We start from the raw sequence: 16,908 nt of genomic DNA, 5'->3' as shown, positions 1-16,908 counted from the left end.
CCTTTTCTGTGGTAGTTTGTCAGAATGCTTCAGCAGGCTCGTTTCAGTTTTGTATTGCCAAAGATGAACACACCGCGCGTTAAAGGAATATCAAATACATCCGATTCCAGAATAGTTGGGACGTTGTGTAAAACAATTTAAAAACAGAACTGCAAACTGTTTACTGACAAGTTTTACAAAGTGTTCCTGAGCTCACGCAGTAACATCCAGTATCCAATCATGTGTTCACACAGTGGTGAACCTCACTCATGAACGTCTGAGCTTTCCAGGAAGCTCCTTTCATACCCAGTCATGATACTATTACCGATTTCCCCAGTCTTTAGTCAATCCTGTCCCAACATGTTTGAAACATGCTGCTGCATTTACAAAAATCAACAAAGTTGATGAGGTGAAACATATTGTCTTTGTGGCGGCACGGTGGAGCAGCTGATAGTGCGCGTGCCTCACAGCAAGAAGGTCGCTGGTTCGATCCCCGGGTCGGGCAGTGAAGTTTGCATATTCTTCCCGTGCATGTGTGGGTTCAACTGGTGACCGGTTCAGTACCCTGCCTCTCGCCCATTGACAGCTGGGATAGGCTCCAGCACCCCCGCAACCCCGGAAAGGGGTAGTCTGGTATAGACAATGGATGGATGGATTGTCTTTGTACTGTTTCCAATTGAGTAAATGTCAAAAGAATTCTGTTTTATTTATGTTTTACACTGTACATCCATCCATCGTCTATACCCGACTATCCCAGCTGTCAACGGGCGAGCGGTGGGGTACACCCTGAACCGGTCGCCAGTCGATCACAGTCATATACAGACAGACAACCATTCACACTCACACTCATACCTAAAGACAATTTTAGAGTCACCAATTAACCTAATGAGCATGTTTTTGGTCTGTGGGAGGAAGTCGGAGTGCACGGAGAGAACCCACGCATGCACAGGAAGAACATGCAAACTTCACACAGAGGTTGCCCGACCCGGGGATCGAACCGGCGACCTTTATCCTGTGAGGCACGCGCACTATCTGCTGCTCCACCGTGCCGCCCCAGAGCTGTACAATCTCGCAGAATTCAAGACTGAAATGAAACAAATCCCAGGAAAGAGAAATTTATTCAAGTTACACAATATACATAACATGTATATGCTGAAAGCAAAATAATTGGATACAAAGAGATGATGTACTTCAAATCATGTACGTAGAAAATGAAAAAAATAAGACTTTTAAACAACATTAAACAGACACAGTAAGATTCAAAGTTCAAGCGTCACAAACAAAAATTTCCAGTTTTCAAAACATGGTGTTCATGGTCACTTTCCTTTTCATGAAAAAAGTGCTCTCACTACTGTTAACGCAGCTCCTTTCACAGTCGGCTGGTCATGAGGAGCAGATGTCACTTTCAGATTCAGCTGTCTTCCACCACAAATTTCTGAGTAATCTCCTATTAGCCTGCAGCTCAAATGTCACCTGGCCCCCACTGGGCCGATGTACTGCAGCGCGATGCTGAAGAGGCTTCTCAGCAGCCGCGGGGCCTGCTCACACACTCCCTTCACCAGAGTGAGAGTGAGGGCCACGATGACCCGCTCCCGGGGTAGATCCTTCAGATTCACACCCTGCTGCATCACCCTGTCCACCTCCCAGGAAAGGTGGTGTTTCCATTCCTGGGACATGACCACAATGCTCAGTACCAAACAATAATACAGGACTCTTAACAGTTACGACACAGTACAACACCTACAGCTCCACGCTGCTATCACAAGGGTGTGCACATCTTATCTGGCATCAGATTTAGAATAAGCATATATTTACAACACAATATTTTGAGGTTTTGATTCTGCACTTGTGTCACAAGCATCATGAAAACAAAATGGAAAAGCTGGAAATTTTACCTGAACTGTATTTAGCTAATGTGCATATATATGCATGTCTATATATTACAGAACTGGAGCGCCCCTGTGCCCTATAGCTCAGCTGAAAGGGTGTGCACCCCACACATTGAGGCTGTCAGTCCTCTGCAGTGGCCGCAGGCTCGACTCCCACCTGCGGCTCACTTGCTGTGTGTCGTCCCCCCTCTCTCTGCCCCCCTTCCTAGCAAACTCTCAGCTGTCTCTATCATAAAGGCTAAAAAAGGCCCCCAAAAATAATTACAAAATATATATATATTACAGAACTCAAATGTATTGTTCCTCTGATGAAAGTAACATGTTCTCCTGGATGGAAAACGACTATCCATTTTTGATTGACCATTGTTCTGATCAGTGAAGCAGGAAAAAAAACTGTGTGTAATGATCTCCTTGTTATAGATTTCTGTACAAAAGAGTTTGGGGGTTTTCTGCCTCTTGGGAATTGCAGGACATCGGCTTGATGGGGCTGGTAACGACACTTTGTTCCAGACCTAGTTAAATACTGTATATGAAAAACGGGGATGCTCACTAACGCAACAACAATAATAACCTACAGTTAATTTGAGTCACAGTAGAAATGACCATCACAATAACAATTCAAAGATCCTCGTGTTCAGAACAGACTCACTTCAGAGGGGGAGGTCCGGATGTTCCTGCTCAGGTTCTGCGTAGCCCGAAACACAACGGAGTGTTCAAGCCCAGCTGCAATTTCTCTCAGCTCTTCTGCAACCTGCTGGAGGGCTGCAGCATTTGCATGGTTCCCTGCAGGAAAAGAAGAATGCCTCAACATCAGAGCACCTTAGTCAACTTCATGGTAGCTTCTGGGTTGAACAGGAAGAAAAATATGTTTCCATTAATAAACATAGAGCCATGAGCTTTCATGAAATCTATTCTAAATGGCTGTGAGAGATGAAACAGCTGAAAGCCGTCACTTCCTGCTTTCTCTTTAAGCTACAAGCTGTTTTGCTGGAAACAGCTGATCAGATATGAATACTAGTGCTCTGACCTTTGGACGTTTTGGAGTGGGATTTCGGTTTCAGAATACAAGCCATGTTGTAGTTACTCACCAGGCCGCTGAGGCTCCACTGAAGGCTGAATATGATCCAGAGAAACTGTGAAGCATCTGGGCAGGTGACCATCTGTTTCCAGGTCTCCATCGTCCAGAGGTTCTTTCCTGAGGCCGATATTTATTTCCTGACGCAGGGAGAAAAGCTCCTGTCCGTACTCTGAATCTCTACAGTCCGCCTGGAGGAAGGCCAGAATGACCAGGGCGGTGTTCTGTCCGCTGGTCAGATTCCTCAGGTCATCCATCTCGGCCTATTTACACAGTAATGAGGGTAAAGTTAGCAAGGTTCGCTCAATAACAAACAAACACCGCTAACCCAGTCAATAGGTTAAAAAGAGGAAACCTACGTTCAACAATGAATATTTAAATAGTTATCCACATGTATAACTCAATGCAATCGACTACAAAATAGGGGAAACCAAAACAACTCATCTATTTACAGAATTATTTAAATTGACAGTTGGCCGGCGAACGGGTAGGCTAGCTAGAAATCGAAGCTAATGCTAACTTTGCTAACTTCAGTTAACTATGGTTAAATCGGCTGACGTAAACTTTCGAGCGTCGAAGTTAACGTTAAGCAAAAGCTAAGTGGCGACTGTGGCTTACGTTAAATAAGTTTCGGAGGAATAGCTCGTTTTACTCACATTCGTTCCTTGTGCCGGGTACGTCAGCTTTTAGCGTTCACTTCATACAAATAACTGTTGCTAGATTAGTGACGCGCCATTGAGCACCAACCACGGTCCTGCTCTGGCGTCTGGTCTCTGTCTGAGCAGCCCAACACGACTTCACCGCGCAGGCTTTGGGGGTGGATCCTTAAATGCAGCATGATGCATTCAAGACCATCAGAAACCCGGAAGTTATTTATTCAGCACTGAATTTCACTGTCGCTAAAAAGAAATTCGTTGTGGCGAGTTTACACAAAACAAAACAGAAACCTCAGCAAATTACATAACCACACTGGAGACATAATCAGCCAGTTGGAAAGGGATGTTATGAGTTATAACTTCAACAATTTTTACTTGAAGAACCAAACTGGTCATAATAACGTATATGAATGATAGTCACTTTGTGTAGATGTGACCTACTGTAAATGTACAAATGTTAAGCACGCTGTGCACTGTCATAAAGAGTGTCATCACACAAAGAAAAAACTTTAATTTGCAGTTTTCTGATAAGTCCATTCCTGATCACTGCTCCATACAGTCACAGTTAGCTGCAGTTCGAGATAAGACCAACACAACAGTGGAAAGTCCCTGCTGTGGCTTTGACAGCCTTTCTCACTGTGCTTTCTGAGCTACATGAAAAAACACACAAAGTGAACAATCCATCTGATAAAGCTTAAAATGTTTATTTACAGTTAAAAACAAGTCAGTGGTTGGGTAAATATAATGATCTGCAGTGGTTACAAGCTGTTAAAAAAAAAAAACAATTTAAAAGGTGAGATAAGTTAAAAAAACAATGCTGGCCAAGGCTCTCTGCTCTTTCAGAAGACTCACAGGATTGTTCATCCAGTTATTTCAATCAGCTCCAACAAAACCTTTGCTGTACGGGGCATCTTATCACACAGTCCTCTCATACAGACCTGCTACATTTTTAGCACAACATTTGTGCGGGAGGAGACACACTGCATCAGAGCAAAACAACAGACACGTGGGCCTCACAGCATCCCATCAGACTCCATACCCTGGACAGCCAAAGCTCATGGATCGCAGAGTCTTCCTACCAACGAGCCTCCTTCCTGTTCTGGGTGCAGACCCCATCGCAGCAGGGGGTTTCAGGCCAGGTGTGAGGCTCTGGTTGGGTGACAAAGCTGCCTGGCGTGCTTCCTGGAGCTCTCTGAAGAAAAGTGAAACAAGTGAATGCTTTTAACTTGCATCAGCATTTGAATATTAAGCAGTGGTTAAATTAAATAAGGAAGGGGGCCTGAAACCTTTATTTTTCTCCCCTTCTTACTTTTCAAGCATGGCTGTCCTGAACTTCTCTACATTGAGCTCTCTGCGTAGCTGAGCTGCCAGCCTCCCCGTCCTCTCCTCCCTTAAGATTGTGTGCTTGCAAAGTTCCCTGGCAGACGGCCGCTTCGTCAGGTCTGGATCCAGCAACAACTGAACAAGAGAGAAAAAAAAGGTTATTTGCAACAAGCTATGCTAGTGACAAGAGTGAATTTAAGTGCTTTTGTTTCCACATAAAAATGCTATCAATAAGTAGCTCACAAATCAAATATATTTACATTAGGCTAGCTTCAAATACTCAAACAATGTGACAAAAACATCAGCCTATAAGTAAGAGTACCTGAAGTAGACCTCTGAAGGGAGGTGATAGCTCCTTTGGTAGTCTGGGGAGGCACCCCTCTCTGAGGCTGTGCCATTCATCTCCATTTTGAGGCAGAGGGGGAGCCCCGGCTGCCAGCAGCACTGTCAGGCCCAGAGCAAAGACGTCTGCCTTGGGGAGGTTACTGTAATCCTGGAGAGCAGAGAGACTGATGAAATGTGAAACCCTCCTGTGTTAAGCCATGCGTTTTACTTTCCCTAATATACATGTTCTCGCTGCCCTGGACTACATAAACTAGACTGCTTCTCTTGTGTTTGGGTGCGTGAAATAATCTGAGACTCCCCATCAGTCAGAACTGAAGGAGCTACCTGGATGAGAAGCTAAATGTTTTCAAGTATCTACAGCCTAGTTCGGTGGATCTTGGTCCAACACTCCTTGGACAGCTGGACCTCTGAACTTCAGATTTTTTTTTTTTTAAAACCTACAGTGAAATCAGAACCCAAGACTACTTATCTTGACTTTCAAGGCCTTGCATGGTGTGGCACCATGCCACCTGGATGAGCTTCTACACCATTACTCTAGCCTGAGGTCCTCTGATAAGGCCGCGTTGGTTATTCCCCAGTCAGGGGTGAAGAGCAAGGGTGACAAGGCCTTTGCTGCTCAGGCTCCAACCCTTTGGAATAGCCTCCCTGAGGATCTTCCACTAGAAAATTCACTGCCCTCTTTTACAGTATACTGTCTCAAGACCTTCCTTTACCATTTGGGTTTTTCTTAATCATTTTATCTGGTACTTTATCCATTACTTTATCCACAAACCATTTTAGCTTGACTTTGAGCTGTTTGCTATTTTTACTTAGTGACTATGTGACTGTTCTCTCGCCTTCTTTTATTTGTCCTTGGCTGTGAAGCACATTACTTTTCCTTTAATGGCTGCACTGTAATTTTACCTCATGCAGGACCTCACTGGCCAGAAAGCGGCTGTCCCCTTCCTCAACTTGAGGACTGTTGGTTGATGTCACATGACCCAGGTCCCCTGCAGAAAACACGGATCAGATTTGACTGCAAACATTTAACGTAGAAATTTATCAAACATTTAATACCAATTTTGTATATGACTCCTGCTGTAGTGCTTCCATCATCTTCCTCCTCACTCTCGCCATCACGTGCAGCACTTGTGCTGGGACGCTGGCAGATGAATATATTACCTACAAAGAGGTGAAACAATACGGGTTTTAAGAGGTACAAGAGACTTTAGGCTGAAGACTGGAGGATTTAAGAAATGCAAACTGCTCAATCAGACATACTAGGTTTGATGTCCAGGTGTACGAGGCCCGAACTGTGGATGTATTTCAGCCCCATAGACACTTGTAAGAGCAGATCTTTCAGCTCGGCCTCAGAAAACAGCTCACCCTGCACATCCCTCTTTACAATGGCATCGTTGAGACTTCCACCTAGCGTGCACACGCACAATTCAACTCAAATCGCCTAAAAAATACCTAGAAATTTAATTCATGCAAGTCTTCCTACACTGTGCTATTTGACAGTAAGGGGAAACTTACCATCACAGTATTCATTCTGAATAATCATGTGATCGTCTTCTGCCCATGCTGAATAATAGCGCACAACATGTGGGTGGTGCCCAAGAACAGCATGTGCGTACACTTCCTTTAGAGCCAGTTGTCTGAGAGAGAGCATAAAAAACACTCACTGGTACATTTGATCAATTCAGGAGCACATTAAAAAAAAAAAAGGACTGATCCATCTCTGGCAGAGAGACGACATGCTGCTGACTCACTCGTTGGCAGAGCCTGCCAGGGGTCGGCGAGAGCGTTTTATGGCGTACAAGCAACCATCCAGCCTCTTCACACACTTATAAACTGCCCCAAACTCGCCCACGCCAATGCACTCCAGCTCCAAGAACTCACTCTCATAGCGTGACAGCATGAGGGCTTGGACAGCTCGTCTCTGCCAGATAAACAGATGGATGCCCTTGTGGTTAAAACCATAAGAAATTTCTAAAAGGAGGAACACACAGAGCTCAGTCTTAAATCTGATTACAGCCAGGAGAACCGGGGTTTTTCTTTGGTGCGTCACCAAATATGGTCCTACTTCCACAAAAGGTGAAGACTGACAGCTCCCCCCCCCCCTCTCTTTTGCTGGAGATTCCTTAGAGAAATCCCGGAAGTAGGACTGGCAGCATGTAATTTTGGACAAAACAACAAGTGCGGAGGCAGCCAAGGATGACAAAGACTGATGATGAAATCATATCAGAGGCATCAGAGAGAGTTACATCCACCAGAAAGCACTGATAAAAATAGCTGTACCTTTGGTGGGAGAAACGCTTCATCATCCTCCTCAGATGACGTTAGGCTGTGTTTCAACCTGAAAGATGAGACTTCATGAAAACCTTCATATGTGCTGAACAAAACTGAATTACTAAGGGATTAAAAGTCAGGCCTATGCTTAGGGGCACTAAAAACAGATGAGAAATTTACAAATAGCCTTAATGAGACACCTACACCACAATAAAAGTGGACTAATTCCCCTGTGATGTGACGTGTGAGATACTATGAAACCATCAAACAAATCCCTCTGTGTGAGTCAAACTGCTGAACACGCAGAGGGCGTTAACAATTCATACCCATACAGATGACAATACAGCGTAAAGCGGCAGTTACCTGCGTCCACAGTCATCATCGTCATCACTCCTACAACTACTCCTCCACTGCAGCTCGCTGTTTCTGCGGACTGTGTCAGGGGTGAAAGGATTCACATTGACAGAAAGTGTGTGGATGTGGGTAGCAGCAGCTGAGGTGAAGCACAGGGCCCTCTGATGGCGACTTATCTTAGTGCTGGAGCAAGGCTGGGACGACTTTGATAGCAGGCTCTACAGGAGGAAAAATGAGAGAAATGCAATGAAGTTACACCAGTTTGACATTTGAAACCAAGTCTGACACATCATCCAAGGCCAAGAGGGCACACTAAGGACTATCGATGTGAATTCTCCCTCACCTTGGGCGTGCTGGGAGATTCACAGAGCCTCAGTTTCCTCCAGGAGGCGTAAGGTATGGGGCTGGTGCACTGTATAGGGGAAGATAAGGTGTTGCTTCTACTGCGGTGGCGTTGCACCCTGGGCGTCCTGCAAGCAGAGCTGGGACTGCGGATCCTGGGACTGCGAACCCTGGGACTGCGAACCCTGGGACTCCGGATCCTTGATATGTAGTCGTCGGAGCTGTTGTCACTGCTGCTCCCTTCCTCTCCACAGCTAGTGAAGCCCAGCTGCTGGCTGATGCCATCAAACAACGTCGCCATGCTTGGGGCCTGAGTTTGGCAGAGGGGTCTTATAAGATGCTCTATCTTGTATCTGATTGCCCTTGGAGAGCAAATGGATTTGAAAATTTGGGATTGGTGTCATACATTGGATTATTAGGCCTTCATTTAAGTCTCCTTAGGAAGATGAGGTCATAAAACAACTCTCTCAAACTCTAAACCAGTAGGCCTGTACATAGTATGATACGAGTGCAGTTCCTCTCATAGTTTAATCAAGAATGCAATATTACTGACTGATTTCTGTTTTAAAGCATTCTGCTCACTACATGTAACACAGCTGAAGAGCAGCACTCCAGGCAGGCTGTGCTGTTGCTTTCAGACTTACCTGAAGCTGCACGGAGGCTTCACACAGTGAGTCATTAACATATGCATCAGTTTGGGCTTTAAGTTAGAGTAATAATGTGTGTTTATCACGTATACTCACGAACAAGCCGCCTTCCCTGCCACCACCACGCTTCAATTTCGCTCTTTGTGTGTAAACGACGTCCTGTTTAAATGAGCTATACCACAGGGTTCACACATCCAGCTCTCTGATTGGCTGAGCTGTTCACCACACACCTGACTTTCCACTGGCTGTTGATTGCATAAACAACTTTATACGTCGTTATAATCAAAGTTATCATCAAAGCTGGGAAAATATAAATATTATGTAGACATGGATGCATATGCACGTGGTCAATGTTATCTCGAGAAAACTATGAATTCAAATTTCAAGTAAAACGAAATAACAATAAGATACCTCAGAGGAACATGTGAGAGAGTACATCACAGCGGAATCTCTCCATGAATCTTAATATAATATGGATTATTATTGGCAAAATAAATGGCCTGTAACCAAAATTAGGTCATTGTATTAAATAGTAATATAGACACGTGGGCGGAAGTCAGCGACGTCATCAAAACAGTGAGAAAGGAGGAGGGAAAGCAGCCCGTCAGTGGATGTGACACGCTTACAAATACACAGAAAATAAGCCAGTGAGCGGCAGGATACCATGATCCGGCTCCAGCAGCGCGTCTAGTGTGCTCGATTCAGCCGGAAAGCGCACTTTTCTGATATTCTTCGACCTTCCCGAGTCGTCCGAGGCAGCCGCAGAACCATGGTGAAGCAGTCGGACCGAGCCCCGCTGCTGGACTGGGAGGAGATCCCACCGCCCGATCCAAACCAGGCGGCCCCGCCGCCGCCTTCGCCGCCGCGGGAGGAAGACGCGCCGCCGGAGAAAAGTTCGCAGCCCGTCGGGCGACGCATACCAACAGCGGCTGGTACTGGGTGGAGCAGCAGCAACACCACCACCACCGTCATCACCTGCAGTCCGACGAAGAGCTTAACAGCTGTTGTTATCAGCGGGGACGGAAGCCCGAGCCGCCCGCGGACAGTGCTGTCTGGACACGGCTGGGATCGCCCGCGGCCGCTCGGTACAGATCGTGATGTGCCCTTCCCCGGCCTCTCGGTGAGGGATCAGTGGGAGGAAAAAGACCAGATCGTGGCTGTGTTTGTGGTTACCTTTGATACAAGATCGGGTAAGCAATCAGAGTGTAGCAAAATCATTTGATTGATCTTTAATCTTAAATTATACGGATTAGATCATCTGAAAAATGGGCTGAAATGATGTCTTGTTGTCTTGGAATGGCTCCTCTGTCTGGGTGGTGTAGTGCATTATACTGAGTCATGGGAGTAAAGGGTGTATGCTCTGCTGCTATGCTGTCAAACCTTTCTCACCTGCAGAGATCGGTCCACGGTGGTGAAATAACCCTTGAACTTCCTGGTCTGATTTTCAACCATTGTGTGTGAGAGAGAGCTCAGCAGCTGAAGCCCAATCTGGAATAAAAAGGAAAGCCATCTATTAGATTTAGTGTAGAATTGGACATAAAGGGATCATCTGGCTCACTGTCGTTAAAAACAGCCAAGACATAGAGTCAACAGTTCATGAAATACGAGGCCAGACTATCAGTGCCTGATGTGTGGAAGAGGTCAGTGTACGGTCACAGCGGCTGAGTCAAAGCTTTCTGACACGCAGAAGAAGAAGCAGCAGTCAGGATGAAAGTACACAATGTGGGAAGTAATTTCAAGCTTTCTCTTCTCTCTTTGTGTGTGTGTGAATGGCAGGCAATATGGTAGAGTGGTGCCTGCCTCACGACATCGACCTAGACGGAGTCGAATTCAAGTCCATGGCGAGCGGCTCCCATCGGATCACAAGCGACTTCATGTACGTGCTTCCGCTCCCTCCTGCCAGCCAAGAAGCATGAAACCGTCAGTCTGTTCCGTCCCCGTCAGAAACCTGTCACTCTGTGTTTACTTGTCCTCTTTGTTTACCCCTTGGCTAGATATTTCCGTAAAGGCTGTTACTTCGGGCTGGCCTGTTTCGCTAACATGCCTGTGGAGAGCGAGCTGGAGCGAGGAGCGAGGATGAAGTCCGTGGGAATCCTGTCTCCCTCCTACACTCTGCTTTACCGCTACATGCACTTCCTGGAGAACCAAGTCAGGTGAGGCGTGCTTTGTCTCGCGTGCGTCTTTTTCTTATTCTGCCACCTGTGCACCACCCTGTTTGGATTCTATTTATTTCTCGCTCAACCACATTCGCAGGTTTCTCTTTATGGGCCTGCCTCCCGTCTTTGCTTATTTGTTCAAAAATCTTCTCATCCATTAAACATGAACCCCGAGTCCCAGCCACAGCGATCGTCACAGGAGCAGTTTTTGTATGAAGCACTTGCACGGAAGTAGAAGAGGCCTCGACAGCCTCTGTTCTGTTTAGTAACTCTGCTCTTCTGCTTCAGTCCTCTCACGAAAAAAAAGCTCATCTCCTCATTGATTATGTATAAATGTGTGACATAGCCACAGTTGGCTTTGAGCGGATCTGAATTCGTCTGAGTAGAGCGCCGTCGTCCAGCCCACAGTTTGAGTGTGTGGTTACTGTGTCATTTCACCGTCGCGGGCAGATGTCTCATGTGGCGTTCGAAACATGTTAAGCAGGAGTTGTTGTGGTTTATGTTTATGTAATACGAGCGGCCTCAAATGATCCCACAATGCAATTTAAGAACAAGCAAGGGTTACTAACCAAGCACAACTGGTAATATTGCATTATAGAAATAAAATCTGACACTGAACACACAATGTTTCTATATAGACCCTCCATTAGAGTGTTTCAGATACTATAATTTCAGAAGTTACATTATGTCAGTGACTGTCGTTGACTCTCTTGGATTGCGCTGCACGAGCTGTGAGCACGCTGTGCACATCATGCAGGATTTGCTTGAAAGCACTTAAGCGACTTTAATCTGCTGCGTTATACAAATCTGAAAAGGCTCATACCTGACGTCATTCATCTGTCTCTCTTCTCCTCCTCCCGTCATTGCCTTGCAGACACCAGTTGCAGTGTCCAGGCCAGTATTCTCCACTGGAGGCCTTCTATGAGGATAAGAAGGCCGTCCTTCCCCCGACAGGAAACGGTCTGGTCTCTGCTTGCCCGACCTGGAGCGTCACCACCATCAACCGCTGCATGCATCCGGAAATGAAGGTCTGACAGCAGCAGTTTGCAGCACATGTGCGCTGTCGGCGATAGCGTGTTTGCTCACTCACAAATCACTCTCCTCACGCCTTGCAGATCACCCACCCAGCCGGCTGCATGTCCCAGTTCATCCAGTTTTTCGGGGAGCAGATAATGGTGCTGTGGAAGTTTGCGTTGCTGAGGAAACGCCTCCTCATCTTCTCCCCTCCACCTGTAGGTGTGGTCTGCTACAGGGGTGAGAAGCTCAAACGCACACCGACACACACACATCCCGTTGATTAGCGTAGCCATTTAATATGGCTGCAGCACGGACTCACACAAGCAGCTCAGGGTGTGACAAATGTTCTGTTGTCGCAGCCTGAGTGTTTTTTTATTTTCTATTTCCCCGGAGATGTTTCATCCACCGGCTTCTTGTGCTCCCTCAGTGTATTGCTGTTGCTGCCTGGCCAACGTCTCTCTACCTGGAATCGGCGCCTCTGTGCCTGAATTACGGCCTTTCTTCTACATCAACGTAGCCGACATCGCTGCCCTGGAAACGGAGATGTCGTATGTGGCCTGTGAGTGCAGCTTTGATGCATGTAACTGCTTAATTGGCCGTAATCTACGGAAAATAACTCCTCATATGTGAACATGCTTTTTAAGGCACCACGGAGAAGATTTTTGAGGAGAAGAAAGAGCTGTACGACGTCTACATAGACAACCAGAACGTGAAAACGCACAGAAGTCATCTGCAGCCGCTGCTGCGCCTGAACGCAGCGGATAAGGAGAAGTACAGGAAACTGAGTGAACAGAGGTACGCCACAGTCGACTAGTGTTGTTTTTGGCAGCCTGTTTTAATTTTAGTCTTTTTGTTTAGTTTTTGTTGTTTGTTTAGTCTTATTTTAGTCAGAATTATCCGTGACTATTTTCATCTAGTTTCAGTCGACGAAACCTGGTGACATGTTCGTCTAGTTTTAGTCAATGAAAATTGTATTTTAGTCTATTTTTAATAATGCAATTGACTATATTGACTATTTAACCCAGTCAATATAGTATAAGTACCTAGTAGAATAGACAAAACCAAAATTTTCTTTTAGCCATTTCTCAATTCAAACAAGGTTGTCTTATTATTATATTATTGTTAATTTCTAGACTCAAGGATACATCCATTCAATTTGATTTGAATTCACAACACTAGCCGGCTTTGCTTATTTATTTTACCAAATAAATTATTTATTTTACCAAATAAATAAGCAAAGCCGGCTGGCCGGCCATCGGTCCCGCTCATGCGTCAGCTGCCTGTCGTTAACGCTAACCTACCGCAGCTGCGTCTTCTAAATAACGCCGCGAGCGGGGATTGAGGAAGTGACGTCAGTGCGACTGCGCAGTGCGACCTGATGCGGCGACAAGTGAGACATAGAAAACAGAAATACTACAAAATAATAATAACGCGACTACACGAGACGAAATAACGTTATAACATTTCGTCTTGTTTTAGTCAACGAAAATGAAGAGACATTTTAGCAGAGCTTTTATTTTGTAAACCACATTTGGTCTTGTTTATATTCGTCAACAATATTGCATTATATATTTAATTATAGTTACCGTCACATGACCAGCATTTACGCTGCCTCTGGTCTTGTTTTCGTCACGTGATAAAGGTTAATTGACGACGATATTTAGTCATAATTTTGGTTGAGGAGAGCAACACTGCTGTCACCGCTGCTAAAATAGCATCATGCCGAGTGTCAGATGGTCTGATTTTCAAATGTGATGCATGCACCAACATTTTTCAAAGATGAATTTGTTCTACAAGACGAACATGGCCGTGCTTAAAAAACAGGCCAGTGAGGCTTTGTTGCATTTCAAAGATGATGTTTAATGCTAACTTTTTTCCCTAGGCAAATGCTGCTGTACTCTCAGGAGGTGGATGGAGACTGCACATCAAACGAAGAGGATCTCTTCATTCTGTGAGTCTCTGATGAACGTATTCACAGCTGCTGCTTGAGTCGTGATCACAGGCAGGCGCGCTGTTATGTTGCTTTTGTCCATTGTAATATGATGCCAAGGACCCCGGCATGATGCAGTTGTCTTTAAACTCCGTCCTAGGTTCTTCATGGAGCTGAATAACTGCATCTTCCAGACCCTGTCTGAGGTCGCGGGGAGCGTCGATCCCACCCTCACCGCCGAGCACGTGAGGGCCATGGGGCTGGATCCCCAGGGTGATCGCGCCTTCCTGGTCGACCTGCTGGAGGTGTACGGTATCGACGTCACGCTGGTCATAGACAACCTCTGCTGCCCCTGAGGCCCCCTCAGCCTGGGAAACCAGAGCACCACTGGATATTCGTGCCTTCACGGCCCACACACACACCAAGACACTGAAGACACTGCCTCCACCCTGGGACTTCCATCTGTTGCCCGCAGTCCCCTCCTGGGTGTCTGTTCTCCCTCTGTGTGTGTCTCACTGGACCTGTGGAGACTGTTTCCAAGCAGTGTGGATGATGAGGACACTTTGTGCACTGGTCCAACACCTGCCTGGCGGACGGTGATGCTGGGCAGCCGTGAGCTTGCACAGCCATTCACTCCTTATGTTTTGTCAGAAATATTTCTTCGTGTGTTCTTGTGTTGATTCCGGCTTACTGTACGTGGCCACGACTGAAGCGCTGGAGGAAAGATGGAAGTCTTGGCGAGGTCTGGTCATCACAGCAGGGTGATTGGTGGCTCCCCTCTGCACCCGTCACAGCGAAGAATCCCTGAAATACTCACACTCCTGCTGCTTTGGTGTCCACTTGAATCTGCGTGCTTCTGGTACTTTTTCTAGGAGATTCTAGCCGTCATAATATGAAGGAAGTTCAAGCAGCACCGCACTCTCTCATTCTGTTTCTTGCTGTGATGAAGCTGCTTTGGGAGTTAGCACAGGGAATGCGTTTTGACCACTTCATTGGCCTTTCAGAAAGGAAGCAATAGGACTTTGTGTGTTTGTTGAAATGCTTTTTTTTTTTTTTTTAAAGAAAACAACTTCTTTCCCAGCTGAAAGTGAGGCCGAACAGTGTTTTTATTATGGAGATGGTTCATTGTGATGAAGCTGACTCACAGAGCGAGAAGGGAAAGCCTGCTCAGCGCTCCGTTCACCTTGATGCACCTTCAGCGCGAGCTGGCGTGTCTGTGTTTGATCACGGCTGATGGCAGCGCTGTGAAAACCTTGCCGCGTCACATGCTTTACCCTCACCTCGTGATCAGCTGACGTTCTTGAATTGTCGATGAATGTGATCCTACAGTATAACACTAACTTATCATGAATGCTGCACCATGTCCGCCACTGGACTGTTTCCTTATTTGCACGGCGACCATGCTTAACTGTACTCTTATTTTCAATGTTTATGACTTACAGTCTGAGCCAGCAAGTGTGTGTGTATTGTACCGTATACAGGCTTTCACTGTTTGTTTCATCTACTCGAGGCTGGTTCATCTGATATATTTTCTGTCGTCCCGTTGAATGAAGCGTCCTTGATGGAGCCGTTTGTAGTTTTCTTGTTGATGGGCTTCAAAGAGATCCTCTCCGCTTGTCTGTATCCTTGACAAAGATCTCTTTGTGGTGTTGGAGATGTGCTGTTGGTCACGGTGAGGCCCGAGCAGAAGCTTTAACTCCTCCTCGACGGGCAGACTCTGTTCCAGCTGAGGGTCTCTCTCAGTCTTTTCATCGCAGTCCCATTGAGTGAATCCAGCTCCAGAGACCGGCCAGCTCTGTCTTTTCAGTCCCCTGGCAGGCCGCTGCAGTTCACCCACCGTCAGAGCTAGAATTTGTTCCATGTTGGAACACGAGGCTGATGCTCACCTTGCATACGTTTGGAGCAATGCTTCTCAACCTCCTTATGCCCCCCCTTTTTTAAACATGTCTTTTTAATTCAGTGGTCTATAACTATTTTTTTTCATTATCACATTCCAGAAATGATCTGTCATGGTCTTATAGCCTGTACTGTTTTGTCTTGACCGCCCCCAAAGATGTTTTCTGGGTTGGTTAAAACATTTTTTTTAAAAGTGCCCAAAGTATTGTATTGGAAAGACAAGGGCACTGAAACTTTGCTGTTGAAATGGGGCCTTAAAGAAATGTGATTCTCTCAAACTGACTGCAACAAAGTGACTCATGTCAGCAGTATTTGCTTAAAGATTAAGTACATTGTCCTTGGCACTGCTCAATGACCTTCCTGTCTCCAGTGGAACCTGTTGATACTGACCGGTCCATTTGCAAACATGTTCTCTTGCCTCTGACGGTGTTTGCTTTACAGGTGTATGTTCAGTGTAAAAGGGAATGTGCACAACACACACCACTGTATAAAATGCCTTGTGCGTGGAGCCGTTCACAGATGTGTACCAGCATTAGCTAAACGTGCAGCGCGTCACTCTACTGAATGTCAAAGACAGCAAATGTATTGCACACATGCAGCAGCACATCCCAGTAGTGTTTTCTTCTCAATTGTAATGTAAATCAAGAGCATTCACGGGATAACAAAGACGTCTTCACGTTCACTGATGTGAAACACTGTAAGAGATGTCAGTAAATGTACACATGAACTCAATAGCATGAGCAACTGTTCGTTTCACTGTACTGCCATTGTAAGATAATAAAACACTGATAGTTCAGGTGTTACCTAATCCCCTGCTTCTGACCTGCACAACTGTTTTTCTCTCCGGTTCTTTCTTTCTACTCTCCCTCCGCCTCTCTCTTCCCTCTCTGACCAGGATCTCTGCTTTCATTACTTTCCAAGACGCGAAATAGCTTTTAGGATGATCTGTAACTCTGCAGTCTTCCAAGTAAAAGTGCTTCATTCAAATTAGTTTTTCAGTAAAAGTAAACGTACTTAAAGTAACAGAA

At 45.8% G+C, this 16,908-nt stretch overlaps 3 protein-coding genes across 4 annotated transcripts; 1 reads left to right on the top strand and 2 right to left on the bottom strand.

Annotated features, from left to right (window-relative positions):
* Positions 1 to 1,079: 1,079 nt before the first annotated feature.
* Positions 1,080 to 3,756, bottom strand: bida (BH3 interacting domain death agonist). Its single transcript, XM_070972625.1, has 4 exons — positions 3,600 to 3,756; positions 2,957 to 3,206; positions 2,518 to 2,651; positions 1,080 to 1,646 (listed from the first exon to the last, which is right to left on the bottom strand). The coding sequence occupies exons 2-4, from the start codon at positions 3,198 to 3,200 to the stop codon at positions 1,449 to 1,451; spliced, it is 576 nt and encodes a 191-aa protein (XP_070828726.1). The 5' UTR covers positions 3,201 to 3,206; positions 3,600 to 3,756; the 3' UTR covers positions 1,080 to 1,448.
* Positions 3,757 to 4,279: 523 nt separating this feature from the next.
* On the bottom strand, positions 4,280 to 9,868 carry wee2 (WEE2 oocyte meiosis inhibiting kinase). Of its 2 annotated transcripts, XM_070972033.1 has the most exons (12): positions 9,545 to 9,868; positions 8,236 to 8,544; positions 7,902 to 8,110; positions 7,548 to 7,605; positions 7,019 to 7,188; positions 6,783 to 6,904; positions 6,528 to 6,674; positions 6,324 to 6,428; positions 6,171 to 6,256; positions 5,245 to 5,415; positions 4,909 to 5,057; positions 4,280 to 4,791 (listed from the first exon to the last, which is right to left on the bottom strand). In XM_070972033.1, the coding sequence occupies exons 1-12, from the start codon at positions 9,545 to 9,547 to the stop codon at positions 4,626 to 4,628; spliced, it is 1,695 nt and encodes a 564-aa protein (XP_070828134.1). In that variant the 5' UTR covers positions 9,548 to 9,868; the 3' UTR covers positions 4,280 to 4,625. The 2 variants fall into 2 exon arrangements, with proteins under 2 accessions (XP_070828134.1, XP_070828135.1); XM_070972034.1 differs by lacking the exon at positions 9,545 to 9,868 and having other exon boundaries at positions 8,236 to 8,659.
* On the top strand, positions 9,449 to 16,707 carry dennd11 (DENN domain containing 11). The gene is made up of 9 exons (XM_070972035.1): positions 9,449 to 10,071; positions 10,658 to 10,757; positions 10,876 to 11,034; positions 11,912 to 12,065; positions 12,153 to 12,291; positions 12,482 to 12,613; positions 12,699 to 12,849; positions 13,937 to 14,005; positions 14,145 to 16,707. The coding sequence occupies exons 1-9, from the start codon at positions 9,651 to 9,653 to the stop codon at positions 14,338 to 14,340; spliced, it is 1,521 nt and encodes a 506-aa protein (XP_070828136.1). The 5' UTR covers positions 9,449 to 9,650; the 3' UTR covers positions 14,341 to 16,707.
* Positions 16,708 to 16,908: the final 201 nt, after the last annotated feature.

Source organism: Chaetodon trifascialis, chromosome 10 (genome assembly GCF_039877785.1).
Source record: "Chaetodon trifascialis isolate fChaTrf1 chromosome 10, fChaTrf1.hap1, whole genome shotgun sequence".
NCBI lineage: Eukaryota > Metazoa > Chordata > Actinopteri > Chaetodontiformes > Chaetodontidae > Chaetodon > Chaetodon trifascialis.
The sequence above is the reverse complement of the archived record's forward strand: the minus strand, read 5'-3'. Positions and strand labels throughout refer to the sequence as shown.

What these genes read in the sequence shown, in the direction of transcription:
- bida (XM_070972625.1), bottom strand. Translation starts at nt 3,200, where the DNA reads ATGGATGACCTGAGGAATCTGACCAGCGGACAGAACACCGCCCTGGTC. An exon ending in AGTGGAGCCTCAGCGGCCTG is followed by an intron (nt 2,652 to 2,956) that starts GTGAGTAACTAC and finishes CTTTTCCTGCAG; the next exon opens with GGAACCATGCAAATGCTGCA. An exon ending in TCCGGACCTCCCCCTCTGAA is followed by an intron (nt 1,647 to 2,517) that starts GTGAGTCTGTTC and finishes GTCATGTCCCAG; the next exon opens with GAATGGAAACACCACCTTTC.
- wee2 (XM_070972033.1), bottom strand. An exon ending in AAGCGTTTCTCCCACCAAAG is followed by an intron (nt 7,189 to 7,547) that starts GTACAGCTATTT and finishes TTTATCTGGCAG; the next exon opens with AGACGAGCTGTCCAAGCCCT. An exon ending in CCAGTGAGGTCCTGCATGAG is followed by an intron (nt 5,416 to 6,170) that starts GTAAAATTACAG and finishes TCTGCTCTCCAG; the next exon opens with GATTACAGTAACCTCCCCAA.
- dennd11 (XM_070972035.1), top strand. Translation starts at nt 9,651, where the DNA reads ATGGTGAAGCAGTCGGACCGAGCCCCGCTGCTGGACTGGGAGGAGATC. An exon ending in TTCCTGGAGAACCAAGTCAG is followed by an intron (nt 11,035 to 11,911) that starts GTGAGGCGTGCT and finishes ATTGCCTTGCAG; the next exon opens with ACACCAGTTGCAGTGTCCAG. An exon ending in GAAGAGGATCTCTTCATTCT is followed by an intron (nt 14,006 to 14,144) that starts GTGAGTCTCTGA and finishes ACTCCGTCCTAG; the next exon opens with GTTCTTCATGGAGCTGAATA.